Genomic DNA, 26,660 nt, shown 5'->3' with positions numbered 1-26,660 from the left:
TTTTTTTTTTTTATTTATTTATTGTGTAAATGGTTTACCATTTATTTTTCACAACAATGCAAGTAAATACCAAAGTCAGCTCATTGAACTGCATCTTCTACAAAGGAAATTTTGAAGCACTTAAGGCAAGATTTTTTTCATCTTTGACTTCTATTTAACATTGAAAAAATACTGGACTGATCAGCTTAACAAAATTTATATGGGAAAAATCTTTTTTTTTTTTTAATTTATTTATTCTTTCATTTAAAAGATTTACATTATTATGGAAGTCGATGCTGAGACACATTTATCCCCGACTTCCATTAAAAATCCATTAGTTCCTGTTCATTTGTCTGTCTGTTGTAATGTAAAGGCACACAATAAAGCTTTATGCATTTATTAAAATATACAGATTTTGGTAAATTTAGATTTCTTTCATAGTATCTTGATAATATATATATATACATATATATGTATCAATTTCAACAACACAATCATCTGAAAATAAAAATCACTCCATAATATATCTGCATATTTTTTTCTTTCTCATGACACACTACAAGACCCCATTGTACAGTGCACCAATGGGCTTCTGGAAACCACAAAAATAAAATAAAGTAAAATAATTTAACAAATTCTTTTAACAAATACACCAATTTCATATCAGAACTGCAGAGAACTGTTACACCAGAAAGTACCATCTGCAAAAAAAAGCAAGATCTACATCAGAAAGACCAAAAACAAAACGAGAGGAGTGAGGATCATTTACAAGCTGGGGCTGTGACACCGGCGTCGCTCGGGGCGTGAGCTCTGCTGTGCAGAGGGTGCGTGTGCTGGGTTGTGTTGCTGTGGTCACAACCTGCAGAGGGACCAAGATTTCACTGGGTTGGTCTGGGAGATGTGAGGTATTTCTGCTCCATCTGGGTCATGCTTTGGGCTCCAGCAACAGGATGCTGGCTCCTGGCATGGAATGGGACAGTAGTGGTGCTGGCAATGCTCTTTTGTAATTTGCTGGCTGCGTGAAAATCTCCTTTGAGGGCATGGAGAAATATTTGGGTTACAGCAACACCTGTGCCAGCTTCCTGACTCCTCTCAGCATCCCAAACTGGCTCTAGGCCAATGCTGCCCAGAGGTGACGGACCAAATGACCTTTGCTGGTGGCCCTGGAGTTGTGGGCAGCCATCCTTCCCTGCTTTCCTGGGAATGGATGAGGATGGGATGGAGATGGGGAAGGGGAAGGGATGGGGAAGGGATGGGAAAATGATGGAGAAGGAACGAGGAATGGTGGATGGCTGCAGGAGAACCACAGCAGCCCCAGGGCCCTGCTCAACACGCTGATACAATGACAGGTCCTTGACGCCGAAGAGCAAGGGAGCAGGCTCTCACCAAACGATACTCAGGTGGACACAACGACACACACTGGTACTGCAAACTGCTCTGTAGCAAGAGATTAAGGCTGCAAAAGGAACAACAGGCTTCGACTCAGCAGGGTACTTGGGCACATGTTTGTTGTCCAGCAGATGCCTAAATACCGTGCGGTAGCGGGACGAGGATGACCACCCCATGGTTTAGTTTGAGAGCTGTTAGGAAAACAGCAACAATCTTTCTCCCTGAAAGCATAAAGCCAGACCTGCCAGGTGCCATCTCTCCTGGGTATCTCAGAAGCATCCTTCAGGGGAGCAGAGGGCACAAGTGAGCATCATGAGGGCTTCAGCAGCACTGGGGATAGGTGTGTAGGACAGATTCCCAAGTGGATTGGTAGAGCTTATGTGCATCGTGGAGACTTTTGGGTGGGATGCTCTTAGGTTTCTGCTTGTGGAAGTGTAGCTAGGTTGGGCAGCAGGAGAGAATCCAGAGTGAAGCTTAATGGGTCCTTTTACCAAACCCTAACTCCCATCCTGAAGCCCTCCCAGTCACTCCTTTTGGTTTCACATTAGAAAATGTCTCTAGAACAAGCAGCATTTTTATATCTTTTCACACATTATCCACCAAGTCAAGGTTAGAAACAGCATGGAGGCCAGAATGAGTGCTGGGATGTGCCACAGCAGTTCACAGACAATGGGCTGGCTGTTTTGGGAAAGACAAAGTGGTGGGAGCAGCATCCAGTTCAACCTCAGGGACACTGTGTGGGGTTTGCTGACTGCTTGCATAAGTCTAGGTCAGGTGTGATCTGAAACGAGGCCAAGATCAGATTCAGGATGCTTGGCTATGCCAGGATTTCAGGATTTGTTTGAGACAGTCTAGAGCAGTGCAAGACATGGACTAACACCGAATCCTGGTATTTACGACCTTTGGGTTCAGGGGACCAGCATGGAGTGGCCTTGTTGCATACACTTAGCGCTGGAACAGCCATGAAAACGCCAAGTAATGGGGCCAACTGAGCTGAGCCACCCCCTTGGATGAAGCTGGTTCACTTTCATGTCCTACCTGCCTGCCCCTCTGGTTAAGCTATTACTGCTGGGTGGTTAGAGGAAAAAGCACACGTGCTAAGAAAGTGCCAAACACATAGGAGTGGCCATTAGGGTGACTATTCCCCAGGGAAAACCCATCTCATCCCCCCACGTGGATATTCCACCTCTCAGAGCCCCCTCAGTTTGGCACATCTCCCACTGGGCGCCAAATGGGGCTCGGCAGGTACCAGGGCTCCAGCATTCCCTGGCGTGGGACTCAGCTGGCAAAGCCCTCGGGTGGGTTTGGTTTGGGGTCAGCAGCAGTCGCGGCGTGTGACCCAAGGACCAGAGGTGACGGGGTGGTGGTGGAGGACAGGACGGGGCAGGGAAGCTGCAGGCCCTTCCTGGCTGGCTGGCAGCACGGCGTCCCCCTGCTCGCCCCACTACTCAGGTGAGTAGTCCAACTCGTCGTTGGCAATGAGGGCTTCTGAGGACGGTTTGTGCCTGCCCTTGCTTTTCGATCTGCTACTCGTCCGATGGCTTTCCTTTGCTCCTGCCATTTGCTGGTATGAGAAGCCCTTGTCCTCGGGAGGGCCCCAGTCTGGGTAGCTCTCACCCTCGGTGGCGTAGGAGAAGCCGTCGTCCACTGAGAAAGGGTCAACATCCACATCATAGCGCTGGTAGGTGCTCTGGTGGAGGGCCTCCTCGCGGGCACTGATCTCCAGCGTGCTGTTCCACATCCCGTAGCCAAAGTAAATGAGCAGACCTGGGGTGAGTGAAAGTGAGAGGTTGCTGGGGATGACAATGCCCATCATTCCCCTCCTAGCCCAGACTATACCTCAAAGCCACACCTATCCCCATAGCCCATGCCAGCATCCAGCCTCCTCCATCCCGCCTCCTCCTGTCCACTGCCAGTTGGCTCGAGCTGGTGAGGGCTTAATCTGAGTAAATATTTTTTTGCTTTTATTTTTAAGCGAATGCATGTTTTCATTGATGTCTGGTCTTCAAACCAGCAGAGTGCATGTTGTCAGTGTGTGACCGGGGAGCACTGTGTTTAAAACATCAGCTGGGACGGCTGCTTAACCGTGTGATTGTGCCATCTGCAGCCTTGGTGGGAAAGCAGTTCCCAACAGACTTAACCTGGCCTCCTATGTTGGAAGCCCACATTTCACTCCAGCAGCCTCCCAGCCATTCTTTTCCCTCTGGAATTTTCCTATGCTCTCAGTATCTCTCCTGCTAGTACTCACAACCCTGTGTGCCCAGGGTCTGGCACACATCAGCAGGGTGACCTCGTTACCATTGCTGGCACCTGACAAGGTGTTAGATGTGCACACAGGTGCAAGGCCTAATCACAGGCAGACTGATTTGATGCTCTGAAGCCACTTTCCTTCTAAAGAACAGGTGTGGGGCTTTCCCTTGATTTGTTCTTTCACTTATTGGCTGAGTGAGCTAGAAAAACTTTGAGCATCTCCCTTCTAGCCTGAGGGCTGTGCATGGCTCCTCAGTAGCTCATCTTAGGGCTCAGAGATGGAACCTTGCTGTGAGGCCTCAGGAATTACCTGTGAGAGCTGACTGCCTCTCCTGTCCTTACTCTGAAGCAAGAGAGGATATGACAACACGGAGGAGGAAAGCTGGAGCAATCTCCCCCTGAGGGCTGGTATCTGTGAAACTGTTCTGGGATAGTGAAGGGAGATCCAAGGTCTGTTCGTATTATGACCAAACTTTTTCCTTATAGGAGGCGGCATCTGCCTCCAACGTTTGCAACAATCCACTTTCACACCTTCCCAGTGGGAAGAACATCTGCTGGGGTGCTCAGCCAGAGATGGCTGTTTTGGATGTTGGCACCAAAGCTCAGGGTCTGTTGTCTGCAGCTGGGGTTCCTATGGGCTGTTGCAATATCTGTCTTTGCTCATACGGCTGCTATGTGTCTCTTAAGGAGTCCTTGGTTCTGATATTCCTTGTTGCTTCAGTTCTCTGTAGTCTGCAGCTGGGAGCCTTCAGGAGGAGCTATGAGAGCTCTAGGTTTTTGTAGGATGGGAATAGAAATATAAAGCAAAGGAAACTATGGGCATATCAGGCTGCTGGATACGTGCCAAGAGGACTAAATTTGGCCCAAATATTCACAACAGAGCCTACATGTTCTGAAAGCCCCCTGCCATAAAGTGAAGTGTTCAGACCAAGAACAGGAGCTGGAGCCCGCAGCCCCTTGGCATTGCCCCTTCCAGAACTGTTAGGGTTGGACAGCTTTGCATTTTAGAAATGTGGTGCTGAAATTTTGGTGTGGGCTGCTGAAAGAGCTCAAGTGGGTGAAATAGCAAGAAAGCAGGCAGATTTCTGCAGGAAACCCACCTACTTTCTATCAGAAGACTCATCAGAACAGTCACCTTTACGTGAAGAAGTTTGCTTCCATCAAACTGACATTTTTCTGGAGGTGTAATTCTTGAGTTAGCTGTAGTTTGGGGGCTTGATTAACAGATTTCTAAGAACTCCGACATTATGAGGAGCAAATGCAAGGGATTGGGTATCCCAGCTGAAAAAGCATTAGCCTAAGCACTAATTGGTGACGTTGCTATTACCACCCTTTGAAAACAGGGTCAGTAATAAAATAATCTGGGACTCACCCACAAAGCACCAGACAGCAAATCGGATCCACGTGACTGTGGAGAGCTTCAGCATGAGATAGATATTCACCAGCATGGCGAACGCGGGGACGAACGGGAGGCAGGGTGCCATGTAGGGCAACTTCTTGGGGTTCTCTGGCTGCTGCAAGATGACAAACACCAGCACGACGATGAGCAGGATCATCAGCACAACAAGGAGAACGGCCCACCAGCTCTGCTCAGAGATGTAGTCTGACCCAAAAATAATGAAGGAGCAGAAGATGAACATCAGGACAAAGAGCAGGAGCACGCAGGTGGTGACTGTGTGGCCAGTGGCTGCCGTGGGCCTATCCATCTTCCCCGGCAGCCCCAGGTGGATCCGCATGGTGTAGTAGCGAGGGCCAATCAGCTTCTTCAGCTTGATGAGGTAGATGTTCTCAGACTCGTCCGCCTCAATCCCTGAAGTCATGTCGACTGTGCCGTAATTGGGGTGATTCACGTTGTAGGTGGATTTATCAGATTTCCCAATGAGCATCTCGTTGTCCCCCAACGATGGAAGGTTTTTTGCCCCACACGTGTTGGTTGATGGACCTGTGAACTCCTCTCCTTCACTGCCTGGGGAGCAAGCTTCCTTCTCACAGTCAGCCAGGATACCCTCTTTCTTTTTGGTGTGCTCCTCAGAGAGGAACTTGACAAAGCCATCGATGTCACTCTCGGGCTGGTACCGGAGGAGCAGGACACAGACAGACACCAGTGTGTAGGCGAGCAGTGTGCCAATGGACATCATCTCTATCAGGTCCCGCAGGCTGACCAGCAAGGACAGCAGTGCCGCAAGAAACCCAGAGACTATACAAGCTACTACTGGCGTTTCTGTATAAGAGCTGACATGGGACAAAAACCTGCAACAAGAAAACAGTTGTAGAGGGTTAAAATTGCAGGTTGCAGTGGCTGCCTGTTGTAATAACCCATACCTGGCTGGAAAGGCAAAGGAGAAAACCAAATGTTAATGCATGTATGACTGACCTGAAGAGTAGCCCATCGCCAGCCATGGCGTAGATGACTCTTGGCATTGGGAAGAGAGAGCCCAGCAAGCTGACGGTCAGGCCGGCCACAGACCCAATGGCAACGATGAACTTGGCTGCATAGAAGCCACGTGCCACAAACATTTCCATCAGTGGGGACTCAGTGTCGATGGCATCATATGGCACCATCAGTGTGAGGATGATGCTTACCTGGGGAAGGTAAGATGAGTAGGACAGAGGGTCAGCAGCAGCCCTGAGCTTGCAGTTACAGAGGCTGCTTCTCAAGGGTGGGAAACACGCAAAAAAATTGAGTCTAATTAGAACTGTATCCTTACACCTCCTACGGAGAAGATGTAAAATGCAGAGGTTTGGGCTGTGTGATTTACTGTGGAGTTGTTAATCCAGGGGCTCTGCTACCTTGGGCTCTGCCACCCTAAGGCAACAAGGGACCTGAAATTCCTGAGTATAGACATGCATTTACTGGGTGCAGAGAGACTGGACAGGCTGTGGCCATCCATGTATATGTCCTGTCCCACACAGCTGTACTTGTTTCAATCTCTTGCAGCCCCCCAGTGGATGGCTGTACTCGTATGGCTAGTACGTATGGACATGTATTCATATATACACACACATAGCAGGTACTTACGGACACGTATGCTGTCAAGCACGCAACAAGTGAGGCTGTGATGGCGTAGGGGATGGAGGTGTTGGGGCTCTTTGCTTCTTCTCCTGTGGTAGCAATGATGTCGAAGCCAATGAAGGCATAGAAACACGTCGCAGCCCCTTTGAGCACCTGTGCAGAGGACCCACTGTCTCAGTGCCATGAGGGTGGCTGGCACCCAATTGGGAACAAGTGATCATGCAAAACCATTTTGTGCTTATTTTACTTGCACTGGGGTGTGGGGTTAGGGTTGTGTAGGGGCACTGAAAACACTATGGATCCTGAGGGACTGACTGACTCCCCATCCCCAACATGTTCATATGTTTTGTGTTAGCAGGAATTCTCATCAGGCAGCAAGATCTGCTAGCAGAGGAAGCAGAACAGAGCATGGACAGTCAGACATGCACCACTCTCCAAACAACCTTTGCTTTGCTTGGAAGCTGCAGGTAGGTTGGAATACTTGAAAGGGGAATTATTTGTACTGCTAGTTACTTTATTATGTTCTTTCTTAATGTACAACATTAGCTTGTTTATAAGAAACAAACACTGAAGCTGGCTAAAGACTGTGTAGCTCTAAGGAGAGAGCTAATTTGTAGTTGCAAAGCCCTTGAATATATCTGGCTAGCTGCATGTTGCATGTCCATCACCTCTATCTCAGTTCTTTAGCGATGGAGCACACAGGAAAATTCACCTCTTTCAGTGGAGAGTCTGTAATTCACTTTTCAAAATATCTCTGTGCTTCTGGGGATCTCGAGCTTGTGCTGTGGTGGATTAAGTTCTACAAATGATTTCAGAGAGAAACAGCCGCCTGAAAACCATAGGAAGACCCCATTGTTTTTCATGTGTTTTGGATAATGTATCTTTTAAAATTAGGTACTGTTGCCAAGAGAGATTTGGAGGATTGGGTTGGAGCAAAACACTCACATTTGGCACTATTTTTTTCTTTCCTATTTTATAGCAGAAAAAGACAGGTATCATCCAAAAGTAAATCTGACGTCTGTTCTTAACTGGGCCTGAGCACTGCTCCTCGCTGCCATGCTCCAGAAGAGAAATGCTGATTTACAGAGGTGAAGGGACGACATGTCAGCTTGGGATCCTTTCAGCAATCAAGATTTTTGGTTTACTTTACTTTCTTGCTTATTTTTCCGCACAAAATCCCTATGGAGTCGAGCAGTGTAAATCTGAGAAGTTATCTTGGGCTTAGGCCAGCTGAGATATTTTCAGTCTCTGTTCATCTTTGGATAAAAACCAGCGCAAGCAAGCTAAAAAAGCCAAATATGTCCAAATTCTCAGTAAGCTTTGAGGGAGCATCCATAAAATAAGCACTGGCAGGTGGCATTATGAAGTGCTCAAAACAAATGCTCGAGAACATTGTTATTGAAAAGCAGCCAACATAAGTATCTCCCCCTCTGCAGGGGACGGGCTGGATCCTCCCGAGCCCTTCTTTGGACAGCCACTGCGTTTTGCTGCTGTGAGCCTGATAACGAAAGACATTTCCTGGTGTATGCTTTCACGTGCTATTTGGCTCTCCAACAGGGCATCTAGGAATAGGACTGAGTTTATTCTAAGAGTGGCAGGAGATACAGCCAAAGCATCACCATGTCCCTCAGGTTCGGAAGAGTGAGGAGGGATGGGCCCAAGCTGGGAGCTAGAGGCCTCTGGCCGAAGCTGGGTGGGCTGAGCAGGGTTAGGACCTGAGGAGCGAAGTGGAAGCAGGGGCTGCACACCACAAGCAAAGCTGAGCACGTGGTGGGGGTGGCACCGCATGGCCCACTGCACACAGGACTTACCCCCGGCCATCCAAATGGCAGGAACTGCCCTTCAGACCAGTTGTCACTTTTGATGAAGAAGAGCCCGGCAATCATAATGAAGACCCAGACTATCAGGTTAATCACATTGAGCACGTTGTTCAGTCCCACTGAGTTCTTCACGCCCATGGCCACGATGACGGTGACGATGATGGCAATGACTAGAGCAAGAAGGTCAGGATATGACTCCTCTCCTTTCCCTGGGTGAGAGAAAAGAGGTGCGTAACTATTTGTCCGTGGCTAGGCTAGATAACCCTTCCCACACAAAAGATTCTATGACTCTATGACAGTACTTTTCAGATCCTGAAGTTTTGCAGTACTCCTTGTTCTCATTGCAAAGCTGGTCTCCAGGTGACCGTGCAAGGTAAAGCTCTTTTATTGAGGTGATAAATCCTGCCTCAAGACACTGTCAGGAGTTTTTGGAGAGCAGAAAACAAATGATCATATCCTAGTTTGCATCATGCATACCTGCTAAGTACTAATCAGAAGTCAATCAAACTTTAAATTTTCATAACAGAGCTACAAGACTGCTCGCTGTTGTTACTGATAAGAGCCGTGGGCTGTTGCTGGTCCCACAGAACCATCACAGCACTGAGCTCCAACATGTCAGTAATGCAGGCTCTCCATAAAATTTCTGTGTGAGTTTTAATGGGGCTGAGCAGAGCAGAGCATTCCTGTGCTATTGTTACCCTCTGATATCAAAATATTTTTTGTGGGGTTCTGATCTTCTAAATGCTGGTTTGGGTGATAGAGGCTCAAAGTACTGGGATCATATATCCCTGCACCTAGAACCCAGACTGAACCAGATGCAAAGTACCAGAGGCCAACGGATGGTAAATAATGAATGAAGCCTAATATCCATGTCTGACGAGCTTCCAATTACATTTCAGGCTCTAATTAACGGAGGAAGCTCTGCACAACAAGATGCACACGCCTCCAGCCCAATTCTCACCCAGCCCGTTCAGCGTCCCGACGCTGCTGATCATCCAGCGGCTGATGGTGTGGTTGGCCAGTGAATCAAACATGCTGCTGAGGGCGCTGGCACCCGCGGCCGTGCCAATCAGGTACTCCAGGATGAGGTTCCAGCCAATGAAGAACGCCACGAATTCCCCCACTGTCACGTAGCTGTAGGTGTAGGCAGAGCCCGTGGTCTTGGGGACCCTCACGCCAAACTCAGCATAGCAAACACCTGTTTGGAATGAAAAAAAATATATACTGAAATTCATCCACAGAGAGCAGCAGTGGGCAGCGTGGTGTTGTGGTTGTGGTGGCCCAGTTTCCATACAGTAACTTTGATGGTGACAGACGTTTCTTCTTCATCTGATAGGGATGCTAATGTGTTCTGTACCATTTTCTCCTGAGATGCTGTGTGCCTATTCTGGGTCACCACAATGTAGGTGCAGGCATGAGTGCTGCCCTGATCATCCTGCTCTCACTCTACCCGTGCCAGATGAGTCTGAAGCCATCTCACAGAAATAACTAAGTTATTTTAACACTTAAATGTTTCTTGTAGACTTCATTTTGAGGAGTAACTGCAAATCTGTCTTTGTAAAGAAGGGAAGAAAGGTGAAAAGTGTGTAACTGGAGCTGCCTGGGAGGAGATTTCAGTGGGATTTAATACTTTCCAGGCTTACTACATCAGGGTATTTTTCAATAAAATCCTGATTCAAGACACTGCTGTCTTGAAATAACTATCAGATTTTATTTAGTAGTCATGGATGGAATCAGAAATTCCCAGGGTGTTGGTCAGGGTAAGTGCTGGCAGGACCACCCACCCCACAAGGTAGTATCCTTGTCCCTGGCTATGGTTTTCAATGCAACTCTTCCAAACTGGACTTCTATAGAGCTGGCCCAGCTACGAGAGCAACAAGATCATCCAGCTCCACACTGTCATTATTGAAAGCTGATTAAAAATGCATGCATTCTGCAAAGGTAAGGCACTCACAGATGACCGCAGGCCTGAATGATTTATGAAACAGGTACTCTGGTGGGGACAAGTATCTGGTTTCTGTCTTTGATAGCTTTAAAAATCATATAATCTTTCTTGGCAGCTCTACTTCTAGCCAACAACAAGATAAGGCTTAAAGAGGATTGATATTGATGCAGAGCGATAATGGCAGAGCAGAGACTTCTATATGTATAAAATGTTTGATTTTTTCAATTACCCAACAGGAATCCCAAAATAGTAATCTTTCACTATACATTGGATATTGCAACCTATAGGGTATATCTGCTTTAGATTTCAGTGTACATTAAGAAAATAACCAATTTTTATCATAGCATGTGGTAGCAGCCACAGGGGGATGAGAGATGCGAGACCTGCACACATCCCTGACTGCCACTGAGTTAATAGCAGGTGGCATTAATCAGGGCACTTGAATTCACAATGCTACAGGTCCTCCAGCAGAAGTGGAGTTCACAGCACTTCCCTGTGTATGCACTGCTTAAAAAGGAAGACGATATAACTTATTAAGATGTAGATTTTATCTCACTGATCTCAGCTCTATCTGTAATAGTGATAATAAAGCTGCATAACTGAATGTTACTCTTTGTGTAGGGCTGTGACAAACCCACAGTGCCATCAAAATCAGTGGCATTCCCATTTCCCAGAATGATTCCCAAATTTCTGTGAAACTGGGACCTTGCAACACTACTAAGCTCCACCTCTTCTTTGCAGGGGGTTATTTCCCCTTTTGATGCAGAAGAAATCCTGACTTCCATGAACCTCTGCTGTTGATGGCCCCATCCCTCCTCAGCCACATCTGAGCACTACAGCCCCTCTCAGCACCAGCAATCTGCAAGGCATTCTAGAAGGAGTATTTTCAGCCAAAAACTCTGGGATAATTTGCAGGTAATGGGCACTGACTTGATGACCAAAGGTGAGCACAGGTGATCTGGATACCTGCCTGAGCTGCAAGCCAAAGCAGCTCCTTAAAATCCATCCATGCACATTTGCAGGATGCAGCTTGTCCAGCTCCCAGCCCTTACTGGGTTTCACTTGCCAAAAATGCACTGCTGTTATAAACAACAGCAGTGTCAATGATGAAGCAAGGAAGTGGCCAAGGAGATAATGAAAACACTGCATCCTTGGGAAAACACTTTCCCAGGGCTGCACAAGCAGGGGGGAGATGAAAGCAGGGCTGGGAGCGGCAGGGCTGTGGGGCCGGCAGGAGCTTCCTGCTGTGGGGCAGGGCCCACGGCTTGGGGAAAAAAGGCTCTTTTTGGGGACAGTGTGTTTTCTCAGAGCGGACCCACCCCAGTTGCTCCACTTCATTTGGTTTGCATCACAAAATGGGCTGTGGGAAATGGGGAAAGCGCAATAATCTGAGGACTTGAAAAGTAGAGGCAGGTCATTCCCATCCTGTATTGAAGTCCTTTGTGACTGAGTCAGGTTTCCTTGCCCAGCCCACACACGCAAGCTGGATTGCCAGACTGACACAGCATGCAAAGTTCTGTGAGCAGGGGGAGCGGGGACATCGCATCATCGCGTTAGCGCTGATCTGGAAAGGACAAATGCCAGCAGAACTGGCTTATGTGGAAACCGCAGCTCAGGCCATATGCTCAGCTGGGTTCACAGGAGGCAATGGAATTCACTGACTTTTCACTAAAATATATAATTCCTCCCTCTCTGCACATTGCTTTGTTTGCTTTGTTTTGTTGGAAATTCAAAGAGCGACCCTGAGTGAACAGGAGCCAATAACAACAGCTCTAAAGGTAGCAGAGGAGTTGCTGGGCTTGGCCCCACCTGCAGGATGCCACTGTCCTGCTGGCTCCTTGTAGCTGGGCACCCCATGCCGGTGGGGAACCCCAGTGCAAAAGGGGCTTTCAGTAAAAGGAGATGTCATTGCCCCTCCGTGCTGTGTGTATCCTAAGTGCCATCACCTCATGGATGTGACCCCAATGTCACGAGATCAGCACTGGTAATTGGCACGTTGTCCAGTCACGAAGGTGGCCAGAGTCTACCTGAGACCTCACTCAAAACCCACTGGAAAGACTCACCTGACAAGATGGAGGCGACGGCAGCGATGATGAAGGACACGATGACGCCAGGCCCTGCCATCTCCTTGGCCACCAGGCCAGACACCACGTACATACCTGTGCCCACGCAGCTGCCAACACCAAGGGAGATGAGGTCGAGCGTGGTGAGGACCTTGGCCAGCCGTGCGCCCTGGCCTCCTGCTGTCCCCGTGCCCTCCAGCATCGACTCCACAGGCTTGGTGCGCAGGACGCGGGAGCGCAGGGCATGGCCTGCAGCCCCCCATGGCACCCGCCGTGGGTCCAGGCGTGACAGGAGGCCGCTCATGGTTGCTGCTGGGCTTGGGTGTCCCAGGCTGAATCCGTGCTCAGGGCTGCGGCCTCATCGCCAGTTCTTCAATGATGGCAACCCAGCTGCAAGAAAGAAGAAAGGTCTCACAGTGTGTGTTTGAGCTGAAGCAGCAAAGGAAGAGGTGTTGTCCCAAGGAGGTAAGTTATCAATATCATCCCATACACAGCAGGAACCTGAAACCATCCAACTGCCCAACCAACACCAAAAATCCTCCTGGGCAAACACGAGGAGCTGGGGCACAGCAGGTCACCTCTCTGAATACTTTGAAATGCTGCCGCCTGAGCCCGTCTGCTCTACACGGCGATTACATCTTCCCAATCATTAGATTGTCTCCACGAGCATGAATTAGCTCATGCATTTTCGTCTTCAGCCACATTTCCAGGCACTATTCAGACACTATCCTTTTCCTTCCTTCTCTTTCTCTTCTTTTCAGCAGATTGCGTAGTTCCCAGGCAAGGAGAAATGATCTCCTGGTGACGTGTGATGACTTTGAGCAAAACAATGAGAATTGACAATCTCTGCATACTGATATATGGAAAAAAGAAATATTGTTTCTTTAATATGAATTTTAGCCTGAAAGTTGCCTTCCTGTTAATGCAGCGATTTTTTTTATTATTATTACTGCCTTAGAGCCAAAACAATTATTTCTTCAGTCTTTACATCCTAAACGAATTACACTGTGTCTACCAGGTGGCCTTGTCTTGCTGGAGTTTATTAAATAAAACACAGCATTTGTTTCACGTTTTGGTTGGTCGCAGTTCGAATTGTGCTGATGCTTACCTCGAGCGACTGCAAGCTGAAGGGATGCACGTTCTGGCTAAGGATATTGAGAGTGAAAAATGGTTGCCACTTTTGAGCAAATGTGCATCTTTGAGGTGAGAATAAGAGCTGGGTTTGGCTGCTTCAGGGCCGCATGTCTGTGTGCCAGCATTTTAGCCATGAGGGGAATAGCTCCTCTAACCAAAGCGATCCCCAACCCAAACTCGACTTCTCCTACCCAGAGCTGTTGCACAGCGTCTCTGAGGCATGGGCTGATGTTTCACTCAACTGTGTCCAATCCTTCATTTAGTTCTTTTCCTTTGCAGGTCTTTATCAGCACTTCTTGTTAAGCGGAAGGACTTGGGTGGGTCTGCCTGGGTTTGCAAGAAACAGACCTCAGCTAAATAGAACAGTGGGCAGAAATAGCTGCCTGGTTTGTGAACGGCTACAGTCTAGATGCCCTTATTTCTGTGTCATTTCCTCATGCAGTATGTTAGGTAAGAAAATAATCTTTTCTGGCTAGTAGCTGGGGTGGCAGAGGGCCCTGAGTTGCTGAAGGCAGTGCCTTGATATCAGCTGAAATGAAGTTACTCTGTAGTAGTGGCTGTACTCAATGAAAGTGATCATTTGAAAGTATCAGTGCTAGTTAAGTGAGAGCAGCGTATTGCTACTCCATCACTTGGAAACATCCTGTCCCCCACCCACAGCCATAAGAAATGACTGATGGAGGGATAATGCCTACCTGGGGCAGACACAGCTCATTTCTGCCCTGCTCCATCAATGCTCCCAAGGACATGGAGAAAGAGCAGCAGGGGGGGGATTTTGGCAAGACCGAGGTGCAGGCATTGCTCAGCAGTCGCATTCATCCATTCCACAGCTATGTAAAAATGGTGAAGTCTTAGGAGACTGGTGTAAATCCACAGCCAGAGGGAGGGAGGAAGCGCTTTTCTTGTGCTTGATGGTTGCCCTCCTCATTGCGTTGGCTGAGTGGGGCTGTGCTGGGGGCCAGGGCCAGCTCAGCTAACTCTGCTGCCATCGTGCTCATTAGCAACCGCTGTTTGTACCACAACAGCGTTCTTCATTAGAGCAAATGAGCTAAAACAGCAATCACATCGAAAGGAGAGGCCTCGGTGTTCAGAGGCACAGCTTTCTAAGTGTGTGGTTTGGTGCCAAATTACTCCTGAACTAAACCTGCTGTTTTCTGCTTCATCCTCATCGCTCCATCCCACACCCACTGCCTGACTTGTTTAGTCCTCTTGTTAATGAGTGCCCTCTGCCTGAGTGGCTCTGGGATGTCCCTGTGTAAAGCCCTCTGTAAAGAATACAGAGAACACAAGGAGAATCAGTGTGTTGATGGTGATAGATTAGAAGAGAGAGCTCCAGGTGGTAAGGAGCCAGCCAGGGGTGCTCGCTGAGATGGAACGGTTGGGTTTCCTTCAGCTTTCTCCTCGCAGAAGTCATTATGGCACAGGAAATCTCCCTGCTGCCCATGGAGCCCACCGTTTGCTTCAGGAAGGTGATGGGAAAGCCCCTTCCTCCTTGCAGGTGATCTGGTTGTTGGCAACCCAGCCCACGGCAGGGGGCTTGGAACTTGATGATCTTTAAGGTCCCTTCCAACTTCAGCCATTGTGTGATTCTACATGCCCTAGAAAAGCAGGGCAGAGCAGACTCCTAGCAAATCCCACAGCAGCAATATTAACGCAGGTGCTTGCAGAGCAAAATTCATGCTTCATCCCAGGTGCAGCTGGGCGTTGAGATGACTCAGAGCTCAGACAGAATGAGAAATAAATCCAGAGAGAGACAAAAGCATCCCAATGCCTGCTGCTACAACAGCATTTTTGCCCCACGCGGGGCTGTGCGTGGAGCTGGGCTGCAGCATTTCTTGTGGCAAGGCAGCACGGAGAGCTGCGATGCAGAGCTGCAACCCACGAGAGAAGAGAAAGGGAGAGCGGAAAATCCCTGCCAGCCTCACTTCCCTGCCCGCTGTGTTGTTTTTAGTTTTAATTACTAGGCTGGTAGCTGCGAGCTGGGCAGTAGGAGCAGACACAAGATGTGGTTTTCATTACGGCCAGGCAGCAGGGAGAGGAATGACGTCAGTGCCGTTGGCCACGCGGCAGAGAGATGCTGCTGTGGGCTGCTCATCACACTGCTGCTTTCTGTGTGGAGTTTTGTGTGCTCATTTTACATCCTCTGAGCACTGCGCAGGGGTTCAGCATCTGCCCCTCTGCTGCTAATTTGGGGATTTTTTTTTTTTAACCCTTTCCAATTTTTTACCTCCTTCAAATGGGGGGGTTATTATTTTAAGCTAAAATTATCACTAAAAAAAAGCATAGTGATATATTTTAGGTTTAAGACCAATTTAGCAATGTGCCTACTGAAAACAAACAAACAAACAAACAAACAAAAACAGCTCCAGGGCTGTTACATGGTGTTTTTTGGTTTTGTCTTCATAGCAAAATGGGATTGGAGGAGCTGAACAGCTCTTTACTGTTCTTCTTTCATCTGTATTTTTTTAGGTGCTTTACCAATATTAATATTGTTGCAAGTTGGCCAAATACCATTATCTCCTTCAGAGAAATAAGCAAAATAAACACTGAGTTATTTAGCTTGACCAAAGACATGACGAAAGAGCAATGGTGCTGCAGACAGGGGTCCTTAAATTTTGTATTCCTGTCTCCAGTGCAAGAAGGAGCCAAACCAGCGTAACCTCCTTGTTTTGTAGCCTGTGAGACCCACTTCCAAAGCTGAGCACCCGCATCAGGACACTACGTCCACAAAGGTGAGCAAAGAGGAACAGATGGAGGTGAAGAAATGCACACAGAGGTGAAACTGGAGCTGGCTGTGGTGAAGGCCAGCAGATTCCTTGGTGATGAGTTATTCTGAGCGCTGCTGTGCTCATTATGTGCCAGCCTTGCAAGCAGCTGGCCCTAGATGCTGGGATCCCATAGGGAGAAATATCCCCAGGTTTGAGGGGTATTCCTCTGGGCATCCTGCTCTGCATCCACCGCTTTGCACTTGGGTCTGCAGGAAGCCATCCTATGCAGGCATTCTGTGTTCCCACGTGTTTTCTGCCCTGTTTGTCCAGGGAGCACTGACTATGTGTGGTGCAGAGTGGTGTAGCACTGAGTGCCGGGTACTTCTGGCACATCCAGCCATCTGTGAGTGCAGCACTGTAAGTAATGCAATATGCATGAAGTGCTCCATTTGTGTTTGCAAAAAGCTATTTTACCACTAGGAGGAAGGAAAAAAAAAAAGAGAATTATGGAGAAAGATGTATAATCAATTTGCACATTTCTAAAAAGGACTGGTTTCTCGTTGTTTTCTTGAGGTGGTGAAGTAAAAGCCTTAAAGAAACAGAATGATGCTGTTAGTATGGGGAAATGACAGATCAATAGGTGGGCGAGCTGAGCAGAACCAGGCAACCAGGAACTTCTTGGAACTGCTGTGCTGAGGGCTCCTTCTAGGGGGCCACATGAAATAACTGAATTGCTTTTCCATAAGTAAAATGGAGAAAGCAGATGCCCAACAGAAGTGCACGTGTGCTTAATGCAGCTGGGTGTTCTAAGGAAGGTGCAGAGAAACCACACTAAAAATAATGCTCTTCCAGCTGTACCTCACTGTCGTAGTGGACAAGAGCTGCATTTGTATTGAGCTGCTTCGAGCTGAGTGACCAGACAGTCTGTTCTAGAACACCACTCATTGAAGAAATGTCTTTGCTTTAATAAGATGCAGGAGCAGCCTCTGTAATTACTTGATTGCACCTTCTTTTTCTTCCCTCATAGATCCATACTTTTGCACCGTAGAATGGAAGTCATTACGGTTTGCTCCAGGCCAGCCATGAGAGCTTTTTAAATTTAACATAAATCACAGAATGGGTTATTTATTAGTGTGTGAGGCTCTCTAAAGAAAATGGATTTTTGCTATTGCAAAGCCTGGCGATGCGTCATTATGACAATTTATTTCATTTCAGGATATCAACGTGAATTTCAATGGCAAAAACACAAATTACATTTTTCGGTGAAGTATTGATTTAATACTTTGTTGTCCAAACCAGAAAAAATAGTGACTGTGTATCAAACACAGGTTCTGAAAATCTATTGTTTTTAAGTCTCTAATTCTGCTTTGGAGATTGCTGTTTTTACAGAGGTTCCTTTACTCCTTGCTAAAGAACTGCTTTTTCTTCCTAGCTAACTCTCACCAGCAGTCTCTCAGGTTTCTGGAAAGCCTTCCATGCAATAATTTAGGAATCTGAACTGGTCTTCTGCGCTGTAAGCACATCAGGATTACACACACTGTTCGGCTCTTGCAGGTTTTCAAATGCATTTCTCTTTTGTTTGAGCACGTGGTCTCATTAATTAGTTATCGTGTTCCATCAGCAGTTATATACAAATGTAATTGATTATGCCTCACTGCCCTGTTTGCATGATTTTGTCTGTGGGCTAATTAATGCAGGAGGGGTTCTCAAAGAAACACGTTCCTCAGAAGGAGCTGGAAGGAGGCATTCCTTCAGTGCCTGCTGAGGTCTCCAGGAGGAGCAGTAGTAGATGTAAATCAGTAGGCTCTTTGCGCATGAAATAGAGAGCTGCAGGGTAATTTGGGTGGCTGCAGCTTGTGTCACCAATTCCCCAACAGGAGTGTGGGGCAGATTCAACACACTTCCCAGGAAGTGAATAGCAGATCTTGCTGCATTTATTCCATGATTGGCTGCTTATTATTATTATTCACTAGGACAAAAAATCCTTGCCTTACATGAGTAATCCTCCTGCATTTCAACAGAACTGATTATATGAGTAATGTGAACACAAGTTGATCAAAGAAGACGGCTTATAAGAGATTTTCTGTGTTTAGTCATTTATCATCATAAGTCAGGCAAACGTGGTGCAGCACTTGAGCAGTGTGTGATGTGAGCAATACCTGGCATTGTAGCACAAGTGCTTTTAGACACTTCCCAACAAGCAAGTTATGAGCGTACACCCAAGATTAAGTCAGCGTACAGGATGCTACTAATGAGGCAGAACTGAACAAAGAATGACATGTTCTTAAAAGACCAACAGCTCAAAATGATGGTATTATGGTGTTCTTGCACAAACTGCCTGGTGATGTCCTTGAGTAGCAAGGGAAATCGGTGTGGGTAAACATGGTTATGCCTAGCTTAAATTTGGGTTGTCATTGGAGCCCTGGTAGCTAACTGCATCCTTGTTCTTCGCCTCCCTTAGAAGTGAATTGAATAGAATAGCTGAAATATTATTGCTGTGGTTCTTGTTTGTGCTGGAGCTCCTGGCCAAAGGAACTTGACACATTACTGCCTTCTATCTTAATTTACTTAGTGTGGAACTGGTGACCCTGGCTATTAATTGTGCATCTCCTGGTCCCAGTTGCTTCCCCTGCCAGTTAATGAGGCAGTGTGCAGTCTGGCACACGCCTGCTATTGCCCAGGTGACCTGAAGAGGTGCTGGCAGACCCAGATACTTCCCAGTGCTGCCAGCTCATCCCAGCCCAGGGCAAAGGGTAGGCAGCAGGCATATATTTCCCTCACTGTCAGACCAGGGTGTCCAAATCCCACCTGGACACCACAACCATATTGCTGGGCATCAGGGAACAGCTGTTCACTTGGCACAACTTGACAGACACATCATTAAGACCTCGTTCAAAATGCCCTTGGGCGCAGCTTCCTGCTGTTGACAGAGAGCATCCAGATGTACTAGTGGCCTCTAGACACAATAAAGTGCCTTAAGCCTCAGATTTTAAGTGTGTGTTGAAGGACTTTGCTCAGAAAGACCCAACCAGCACTCAAGGAGCTCAGGACCTGCAGGGAGGAGTTGACCAAAGCACAAAGTTGTATCCCAATTACTGACAAGCACTGGCAGCAGTAATTGGTGGTTACTAAGGACCAGTGCTCAAATCCTGCTAACTTGTGGATCAAACACACTTTTTTTTTTTTTTTTTAATATGCTTACATAAGGTTCCTATGCAACGTCTCTCAACACTTGCAGCATAATAGAAGGAATCTCCCAGTAATAATCCATCTACCTCCATGCAGCAAACCATCTGACCCTCTAACTCTGTACTCTCGCAATTAAATTGCAGGATTTGAAAAACCTGCTCTTCTTGTATTCATCTGCCAGATAGATTTAATTTATGGTGTTCCATCTTTCAGTAAATTATTGATACAGCTGTCATGCAGAGGATCAGAGACAACAGAATCACATGCTATGTGGCTCCACCTCACTGTTTTTGTTTTGTCAGTGCCTGGGCCTCTCTCTGACAGTTTTATTTCAGGGAAAGAGCACTTTTCTCCCAGGGATGTTCCACTGAGATTATAGCAAGGAATCAGCCGTGGTAGCACCATCAACACTAGTTGGAGTGCCCAGCCCCAGCTGAGCCCTGAGCTGATGGCTGCGCAGCCCAGGGCCACTGTGTGATGAGCCACAGGAAGTAAACATATACAAGAATAACATTGCTCAGTACTAGAAGGAAGTTTCCACTAGACAACCATGATTTTCTACATCTTGCTGCTCAGAAATGAAAAAAAGGTATTATGAATCTATGTGGCCCATAGATTCTGTTCCCATTGGCACAGTGGGTGGTTTAATGAGTTCAGTAGGTTCACTCTGGACTGAGGTGAGACTCTGGCCAAGATTTCAGATCCATAGGAAACGGCTTAAAATGTTCTCTTTGTTTCTTGACTGGACCATTTTGTGCTGTTTTGGGCCTGGTCGTGGCTTTATACTTTAAGATGATGGTTAAACATTTACATTATGATGACCTTAATGGCTCGAGTGCTGTGGAGACAAAATTTTAACCATCTGGAACTGAGATGTTTATGTTTATCTATATTCTATGATAGACTACTCTGTTTTATACTGACTCACTTTACTGCAGTGTGAAAAAAAGGATTTATTTTAGGGAGAGTTAAGAGATGGAGAAAGTAGGAAAATTGGGGTGTTCAAAATGCAAGTTGGTCACTCAGTTTTTCTTCTCTTAGTATGTGGTCAAAACTCCCCTTGGGAATGTGCTTGTCTAGAGTAGAGCCTGGGGTACTTGGGAGGAATGCTGTATGGCCTCATGTCTGACTGGGGAACTAGAGATAAGAGGTATCATTAAGTCCACTGAGTTAATTTTGTCTGAACTAGTCATTAGCTTCCATGCCATTACTCCTGCAGGAAGGCCCATGACTTGCTTTGGCTTAGTTACAGCTTCTGGGAGGACATCAAGTCTTTACATGAGTAGATGGAGAATTCAGCAGGTTTTCTGACAGTTCGTCCATGAGGTCATCAACCCTTCACTGTTCAAAAATGTGAGCACTCACTTAAATCAGAATGCTTTGGCTGTAGCGACTCAACATCCATTTCTGTCATGCCTTTCTTTGGCAGATGGAGAAGTAACTCAATGCCTGTTCATTTTTTCTGTAAAGGCTGTCAGCCTCTTGAATCAAGTCATCTCCCACCCTCTTTTCTAATTAATTGATTGGATCAGGTACTGTAGTTCGTCTTTTATAAGACTCTTTCTCCAGTACTTTCTATTTTGGCTTTTATTTCTTTTTCAAACTCCAGTATTATTGTTATTTTTTCTAATGTCTACTGTATTCTAGCATTCTCAATTGCCAAGGGGAGATTAAAACTCAAGAGCAATTGCATGAGCCTTTTTAAGTCTCAGTTCTGTTTAACTGCTTGTGGGTTTTTTTGTTTTGTTTTGTTTTTGCTTTTAACTAAATCAATGCCTGTTGTACATACTGCCTTCTTTGTATCTTTTCAGATATGTACTGCACATTTGAATTTACTTTGAGTGGACCCAAGCTGCTTTATCTTCATCATTTAACCCTCACCAGTCTCTACTTTGTTGTCAAATTTCAGCATTTTTGACAGATGAAAATGGAAAATAGTACTTGGGCCTGGGATCCCTGCAATAAAACCTGCTCTCATGCAGCAGAGATTCCCCAGGGAGCTTAATGTTTTAAGAACAGATAATTAGTTTAATCTAGGTAACTCTTCACTCTAGTATTGCTTTTAGCTTGTTTGGTTTTTGTTTGTTTACACTGTATTGTTCAACTACAGTAAGTCATATGCCTTATGTATACCAACAAAATGGGTATATGTAAATACCTTTAGCAATCAGACTTTCAGTCTCATGACAGTTTTTGGTCAATTAAACAAATGCCTTGGCATGCTAAAATGTACTTACCTACTACATAGGGGCAAAGGGAAGATTAATTAGTTAATACGCTAGATTAAATCAGATACAGCCCTTTTGAGCTGAGAGTCTTCTCTGGTGCTGACAAGAGTAATACCGCTTCCCATGCCTCCCCAGAGTCTGTGTTGATTTAGGAAGCCCTCTATCAGAGCTCTGTAGGCACAGACTGTCACAGGGAGGCACTAAGTCGATCTGTCTAAATGATCATTTGATAGGTCACGAGACCTGAGCTGGAAAGCAATTTTGAGAGAAAAAAAAAAAAAACAGATGAGGATTTTTAATAAAGTGATGCAGAAGCGCATCTACCCAGGGTTGAGGCAGGCAAGCGGTTGATACTCAGCAGTCCGAAAATACCCGTGCGGAATCAATAAACAGCAGCGAGCCGGGGGTGACGTAAAAAGGAAGATAACTCCATTACCAGCCTCTAAGTCGGAGGGAGTTGTGCCCGCGCCGCCGCCAGGAGAGGCCGCGGAGGAGCGGGAGCCCCCGGGCCGCCCCGTCGGGGTTCAGCACCGCGGACAGCGCCCGGCTCGGCTCGCCCCGCTCTGCCGCCACCCGGCCCCGGGACCCCGCGCCGCTCCGTCGGATTATTGATATTGTTTTTTTCTTTTTCACGCACACTGCCCTCCTGCCCGCAGTGCCTCTACCTTCGTCTCTCTCGTTTGGTGCGGTAACTTGTAGCCAGAGCTGTCTTTTCGCTTGGACCAGCTGGCATTTATCCCCTCTCTCCGCCGTTCTCTGTTTCCAATCAATCCCGCGCCGTCAGCCCTGACGTCCCCCCTCCTCCCTTCCAGCGAGTGCCACTTTGTCAACACGGGGCTGCGGCCGCCCGGGGCTGCGGGATGGGGCGGCTCTGGGGTCTCTGCCCCAAGCGGGTCTGTTCCAGCGGCTCCTGAGGAGCCCCCGCACCACCGGCACGGGGCGACGGACGGGGGTGACCGCAGTGGGACCCGGGCAGAGCTCTCCATGCTTGGAGCCGCGGTTCTCTCACCTCCCCTCCGCACCCCGGGATGCTCCGAGCCGCTCTCCTAGGGCGGTGAGGTGGTAGAGCGGGGCGGCGCTTTCCCCACACCCCAGAACGCTTCATCCCCTCTGCACCCCTTCGGAGCCGTGCGGGCACTCACCGGGCTCAGAGGGCAGCGGGCGGACTCTGCTGCGGGGCCTCCGCGGGCGAGCAGCCCTGCGGGGTCGGCTGCGGAGCTGCAGGCGGCGGGGGGGCTGCGCTGGGCACCGGCGGCCCCGGCTCCCGACCGCACACGCAGGGCGGAGGGAGGAGGGAGGGATGAAGGAGGGAGGGATGGAGGAGGGCGCTGCAGCTCCTCAATTATTTAGCGCTCCCCCTCTCCCCGCCTGCCGCATGTGACCGGAGCGGCAATAGCACCGCGCCGTGCACTGCTGGGCATCCTGCCGGCCACAGCACGGCCACCAGCGCCGGCTGCCATCCCGCCGTCCCCATCCATCTGCCCGCTCAGGTGTCTCGATGGCTACAGCCCGCCCGCCCCCAGCGGCCTCCTCCGAGGATGGGTTTCGTCACCCCGCAGCCAGAGGGAGGGGGACGCTCCCCCTCTGCTTTCTGCCTGAGCCGCGCAGTGAGATTTGGGTGCTAATACTGTAATCCCGGAACAGGCAGAATTAAGACTTAAATGAAATGCTTCATGTATTGCAGCACGCCGTGTTGCCCAGCCTATCTGGGAGGAGTTAGATAGCAGGTGCAGGATGTATTTTATGTTCTATATCCATAGATGCTTTTGAAAATAGCTGTGCTTCACGGTCAGGATTATTCTCGTCCCCATTGCGTTTTTAATTCTAGATTCTTGCTGTTTGCTTCCCTCCAGAAAAGCTCCCTTCTGTATCTATCTGTATTACCATCTCACAAGCAAACTCAAAAGGGTTTCATCTCCAGGGATGTTTGGGGAGGATCATATTTCAGTCTCCATTACAGCGTCATGCTGTAACCCCTAATATGACCCATTCCCAGCTGCATGGTGTGCCCTGGAGATATTCATTCTCTAACCACGGAAACAAATGCCTGCTGGTAACAACTGGAAGAGATCCTTCAGCCCCAGTTCTGTTTCAGAAATCAGTGCCTGTGAGTGACCCAACAAAAACCACATCACTGGAACTGACCTTCTGGGAACTGTGAGCTGCACGTCTGTGCAGAGGAGCCCTGCTGGGATGTGTGTGGACTCGGCTTTGTGCAGGGCAGCGGACCACTGTCGTCTTTGAATCCCTTTCTAGCCCCATTTTCGTGGCTTTATAGATAACTGCCATAGTTTTCCTGGTTTCTTACCAGGCTCTTTCCTCTCTTCACCAGTGGTGTCACTGTCAGCCCCCCAGACAACCTGCTACCACCCCAAGCAGTAAGGGGAGCAAGTGCTGTGCCTGAGGCTTGCTTCAGCTCTCTCTCATTAATCCTTCCTCTGTTCTCATGAGTTTTGTTTCCTCCAATCTTGCAGGAAGATGAATTTCTAAAGCTGCCTCTCTAGTGGTGCTCTTCAATTTGATTAAATGCATCTGTCATGTGGACAAAAAGCTGGATGAGGCCGAGGTACCCTCCAGACAGTTCTTATCACTAAGGTCGCCCTCATGTCAGGGTGAAATTGCCCATAACAGTCAAGCACACGACAGTGCTTTTGTGGCAGAATTTCTGTTCTCCCCAGGCACTGAGTAGTTTCTATACCACAGTGATTTCTGCTCATTTTCACGTGGTTGGCTGACCAGTCATTCAAATGCTTAATCCTATTTTGAATTTGAATCAGGCTTTGGCCTCAGTAAGGTCTTACAGAGAGGATCTCTAAACCTCCCCAGAAATAAAAGTTTCCTCTCTATTTTCTTTATTTCACTGAGCTTTCCGCAGTGATGTTTTGCCATCATCAGGACTGGCTTCAGAAGAGATTGCCTGGGTTTCCCTTGGACTGACAGTGGGCTCCCAGCCCGTGCTGTTGGGCATCCCATCACAGAGGTGCTCCCGTAAATCTTTTTCTAAACTGTTTCTGCTGAAAAAGGCAGTTTCCACAGGACTGTCCTTCTGCTGGTTTTGCAAAGATCCATTGATTCGAGTAATGCTTCAAAGAAAAAGCTATCTGAAGCAAAGTTGTAGAAATATCTAGTTGTAGAAATAATATCACATTCCACTCAGAAATCACATTTAGCCAGAATGCTGGGCCCCCTTCTTTCTTCCTTTTGCATCAGTTGAAAACTCAGGGAGTTCCCTGCAGGGGTCAAAGAGATTTGGGCATTAGTATGGAAGGATAAGAAGAGGGATTAATCTCGCTGTCTCATCTTCTCTCGTGGTACGATGAGCACCAGAGTGAGGAAGGCTCATCCTGTAATTAAGCCCTGACTCGAGACTTGGCAGCTTCTTTACAGTTACTGCCTCTGTTACAGGTTTCTGAGTGAACTCCATGGTTCCTTGCAGTCCAAGGCTGGAAAATGAGGATGAAAATGTTGCCTGGAACCAGGCTGTGTCTTATCTGCAGAGTGTAATTCCTTTGGGTCGGGGACTGCCTATGATGCAAGCTGAGCCTGCCTCCTTTGGGTCCCAGGAAGGCTCAGAATCATACAATCAAAAACTGGTTTGTATTGGAAGGGACCTTAAAGACCACCCATTCCCAACCCCTGCCATGAGCTGACTGTCTCACCAGCTCAGGCTGCCCAGGGCCATCCATGGCCTTGGGCACCATCCTCTGAATGAAAATTCCCCCCCAGCATCCAACCTAAATCTCCCCTCTTTTAATGTAAAGCCAAACCATTGCCCGGAAGGGAAATTCACCATTTGGTTTCACTTCACTTCTCCCAGCCTTTCTTGCTCAGTACTCTCCACACTGGGCTGAGTGGAGAAGACAGGTGACAAATCCATCAGACACATTCCCAGTTTGGGTAAAGCATGAAGAAAATCACCATCAGTGCTGTGTGGGGACACAGTGAGACCTTGGGAATGGGCAGTGCAAGAGAATGTCTCATAGTGGACCTTGCTTCAGATGTGCCTGGGGGAGGCCAGGATAAAAGCTGCTGGAGAGAGGGGATTAAACAGTTTGGTGTCTGCAGGCTGCTTAAAGGACCACACACTATTTTTTCCTATTCCTAAGATGCTTTCAACAACAAACCCAGACAGAAGTATTTGCTACCATTTCAGCTTTCTTTGGGTTTGATGGTAAAGCTTTGGGCATGGTGAGTGCAACATGTGCATCCAGGTCACACCATACATCATGTGGAACATGGGACACTTCTGAGGACCAGTTCCCACTGTCCCAGAGGTGCAGGTGATGGCAGGGTTTTGTCTCAGTTTTCTGATTCTTCAGATCTTTAGACTCATCAGAACCATCACAGTTTATAGATCTTGTGTTTAATGGTGTGGCCAGGACAGTGTGATACAGAAATCATTAATTTGGATCTTCTTCAAATGGTCTCCTTCAGGGTATTTTAGCATTTGCTTGTCAAATTTCACCCAGAGTCTGAGCCATTTCTGCTTGAACTACAAATAGGGAAAATGAAAGGGATAAAAAGAGGGAAAGGAAAATGAAAATGGGAATGTTACCTTGCAGGCTTTTAACAGGCAGCTTGGTTTATTCATCTTGCTACCAATGATGGACGGGGTTTTGCCCACACTGGGGTTTGCTGAGAGGTTTGTATTTTCACCAGTTTTCGCTTTGCATGCAAACGAGAGAGTTCATTGTCTGCTGCTGCTTTTGCACAGAAGCATGAAAAGCTCAAGTGAGGCAAGTGGGCAGCAAAAAGCTGTGTGTCTAGGATGAGAGCCCACCTACACCCCAGGCTGGCCCTTGGTAGCACCAACAGTTCAGCAGGAGAGCTGAACTTGGCTCAGAAATGGGCAGCTCTGCAGGAAAAAGAGGACTGTATGGATCTGATTGTTTGTTATCATTGGTGTTCCCATTGATCTGCTGTTCCCTGGAGATTTCCTACT

At 47.7% G+C, this 26,660-nt stretch overlaps 1 protein-coding gene across 2 annotated transcripts; it reads right to left on the bottom strand.

Annotated features, from left to right (window-relative positions):
• Nucleotides 1-211: 211 nt before the first annotated feature.
• On the bottom strand, nt 212-23,157 carry SLC7A14 (solute carrier family 7 member 14). Of its 2 annotated transcripts, XM_003209216.4 has the most exons (8): nt 22,861-23,157; nt 12,460-12,849; nt 9,413-9,649; nt 8,443-8,660; nt 6,638-6,784; nt 5,993-6,201; nt 4,991-5,868; nt 212-3,135 (listed from the first exon to the last, which is right to left on the bottom strand). In XM_003209216.4, the coding sequence occupies exons 2-8, from the start codon at nt 12,761-12,763 to the stop codon at nt 2,813-2,815; spliced, it is 2,316 nt and encodes a 771-aa protein (XP_003209264.2). In that variant the 5' UTR covers nt 12,764-12,849; nt 22,861-23,157; the 3' UTR covers nt 212-2,812. The 2 variants fall into 2 exon arrangements, with proteins under 2 accessions (XP_003209264.2, XP_085089095.1); XM_085232969.1 differs by lacking the exon at nt 22,861-23,157 and having other exon boundaries at nt 12,460-13,155.
• Nucleotides 23,158-26,660: the final 3,503 nt, after the last annotated feature.

Source organism: Meleagris gallopavo, chromosome 11, assembly GCF_905368555.1.
Source record: "Meleagris gallopavo chromosome 11, MGAL_WU_HG_1.1, whole genome shotgun sequence".
Classification (NCBI taxonomy): Eukaryota; Metazoa; Chordata; class Aves; order Galliformes; family Phasianidae; genus Meleagris; species Meleagris gallopavo.
This window is presented reverse-complemented; position numbering and strand designations above follow the sequence as displayed.

What these genes read in the sequence shown, in the direction of transcription:
- SLC7A14 (XM_003209216.4), bottom strand. Translation starts at nt 12,763, where the DNA reads ATGAGCGGCCTCCTGTCACGCCTGGACCCACGGCGGGTGCCATGGGGG. An exon ending in TGCCATTTGGATGGCCGGGG is followed by an intron (nt 6,785 to 8,442) that starts GTAAGTCCTGTG and finishes TCCTCTGCACAG; the next exon opens with GTGCTCAAAGGGGCTGCGAC. An exon ending in TGCTGTCTGGTGCTTTGTGG is followed by an intron (nt 3,136 to 4,990) that starts GTGAGTCCCAGA and finishes CACTCACCCCAG; the next exon opens with GTCTGCTCATTTACTTTGGC.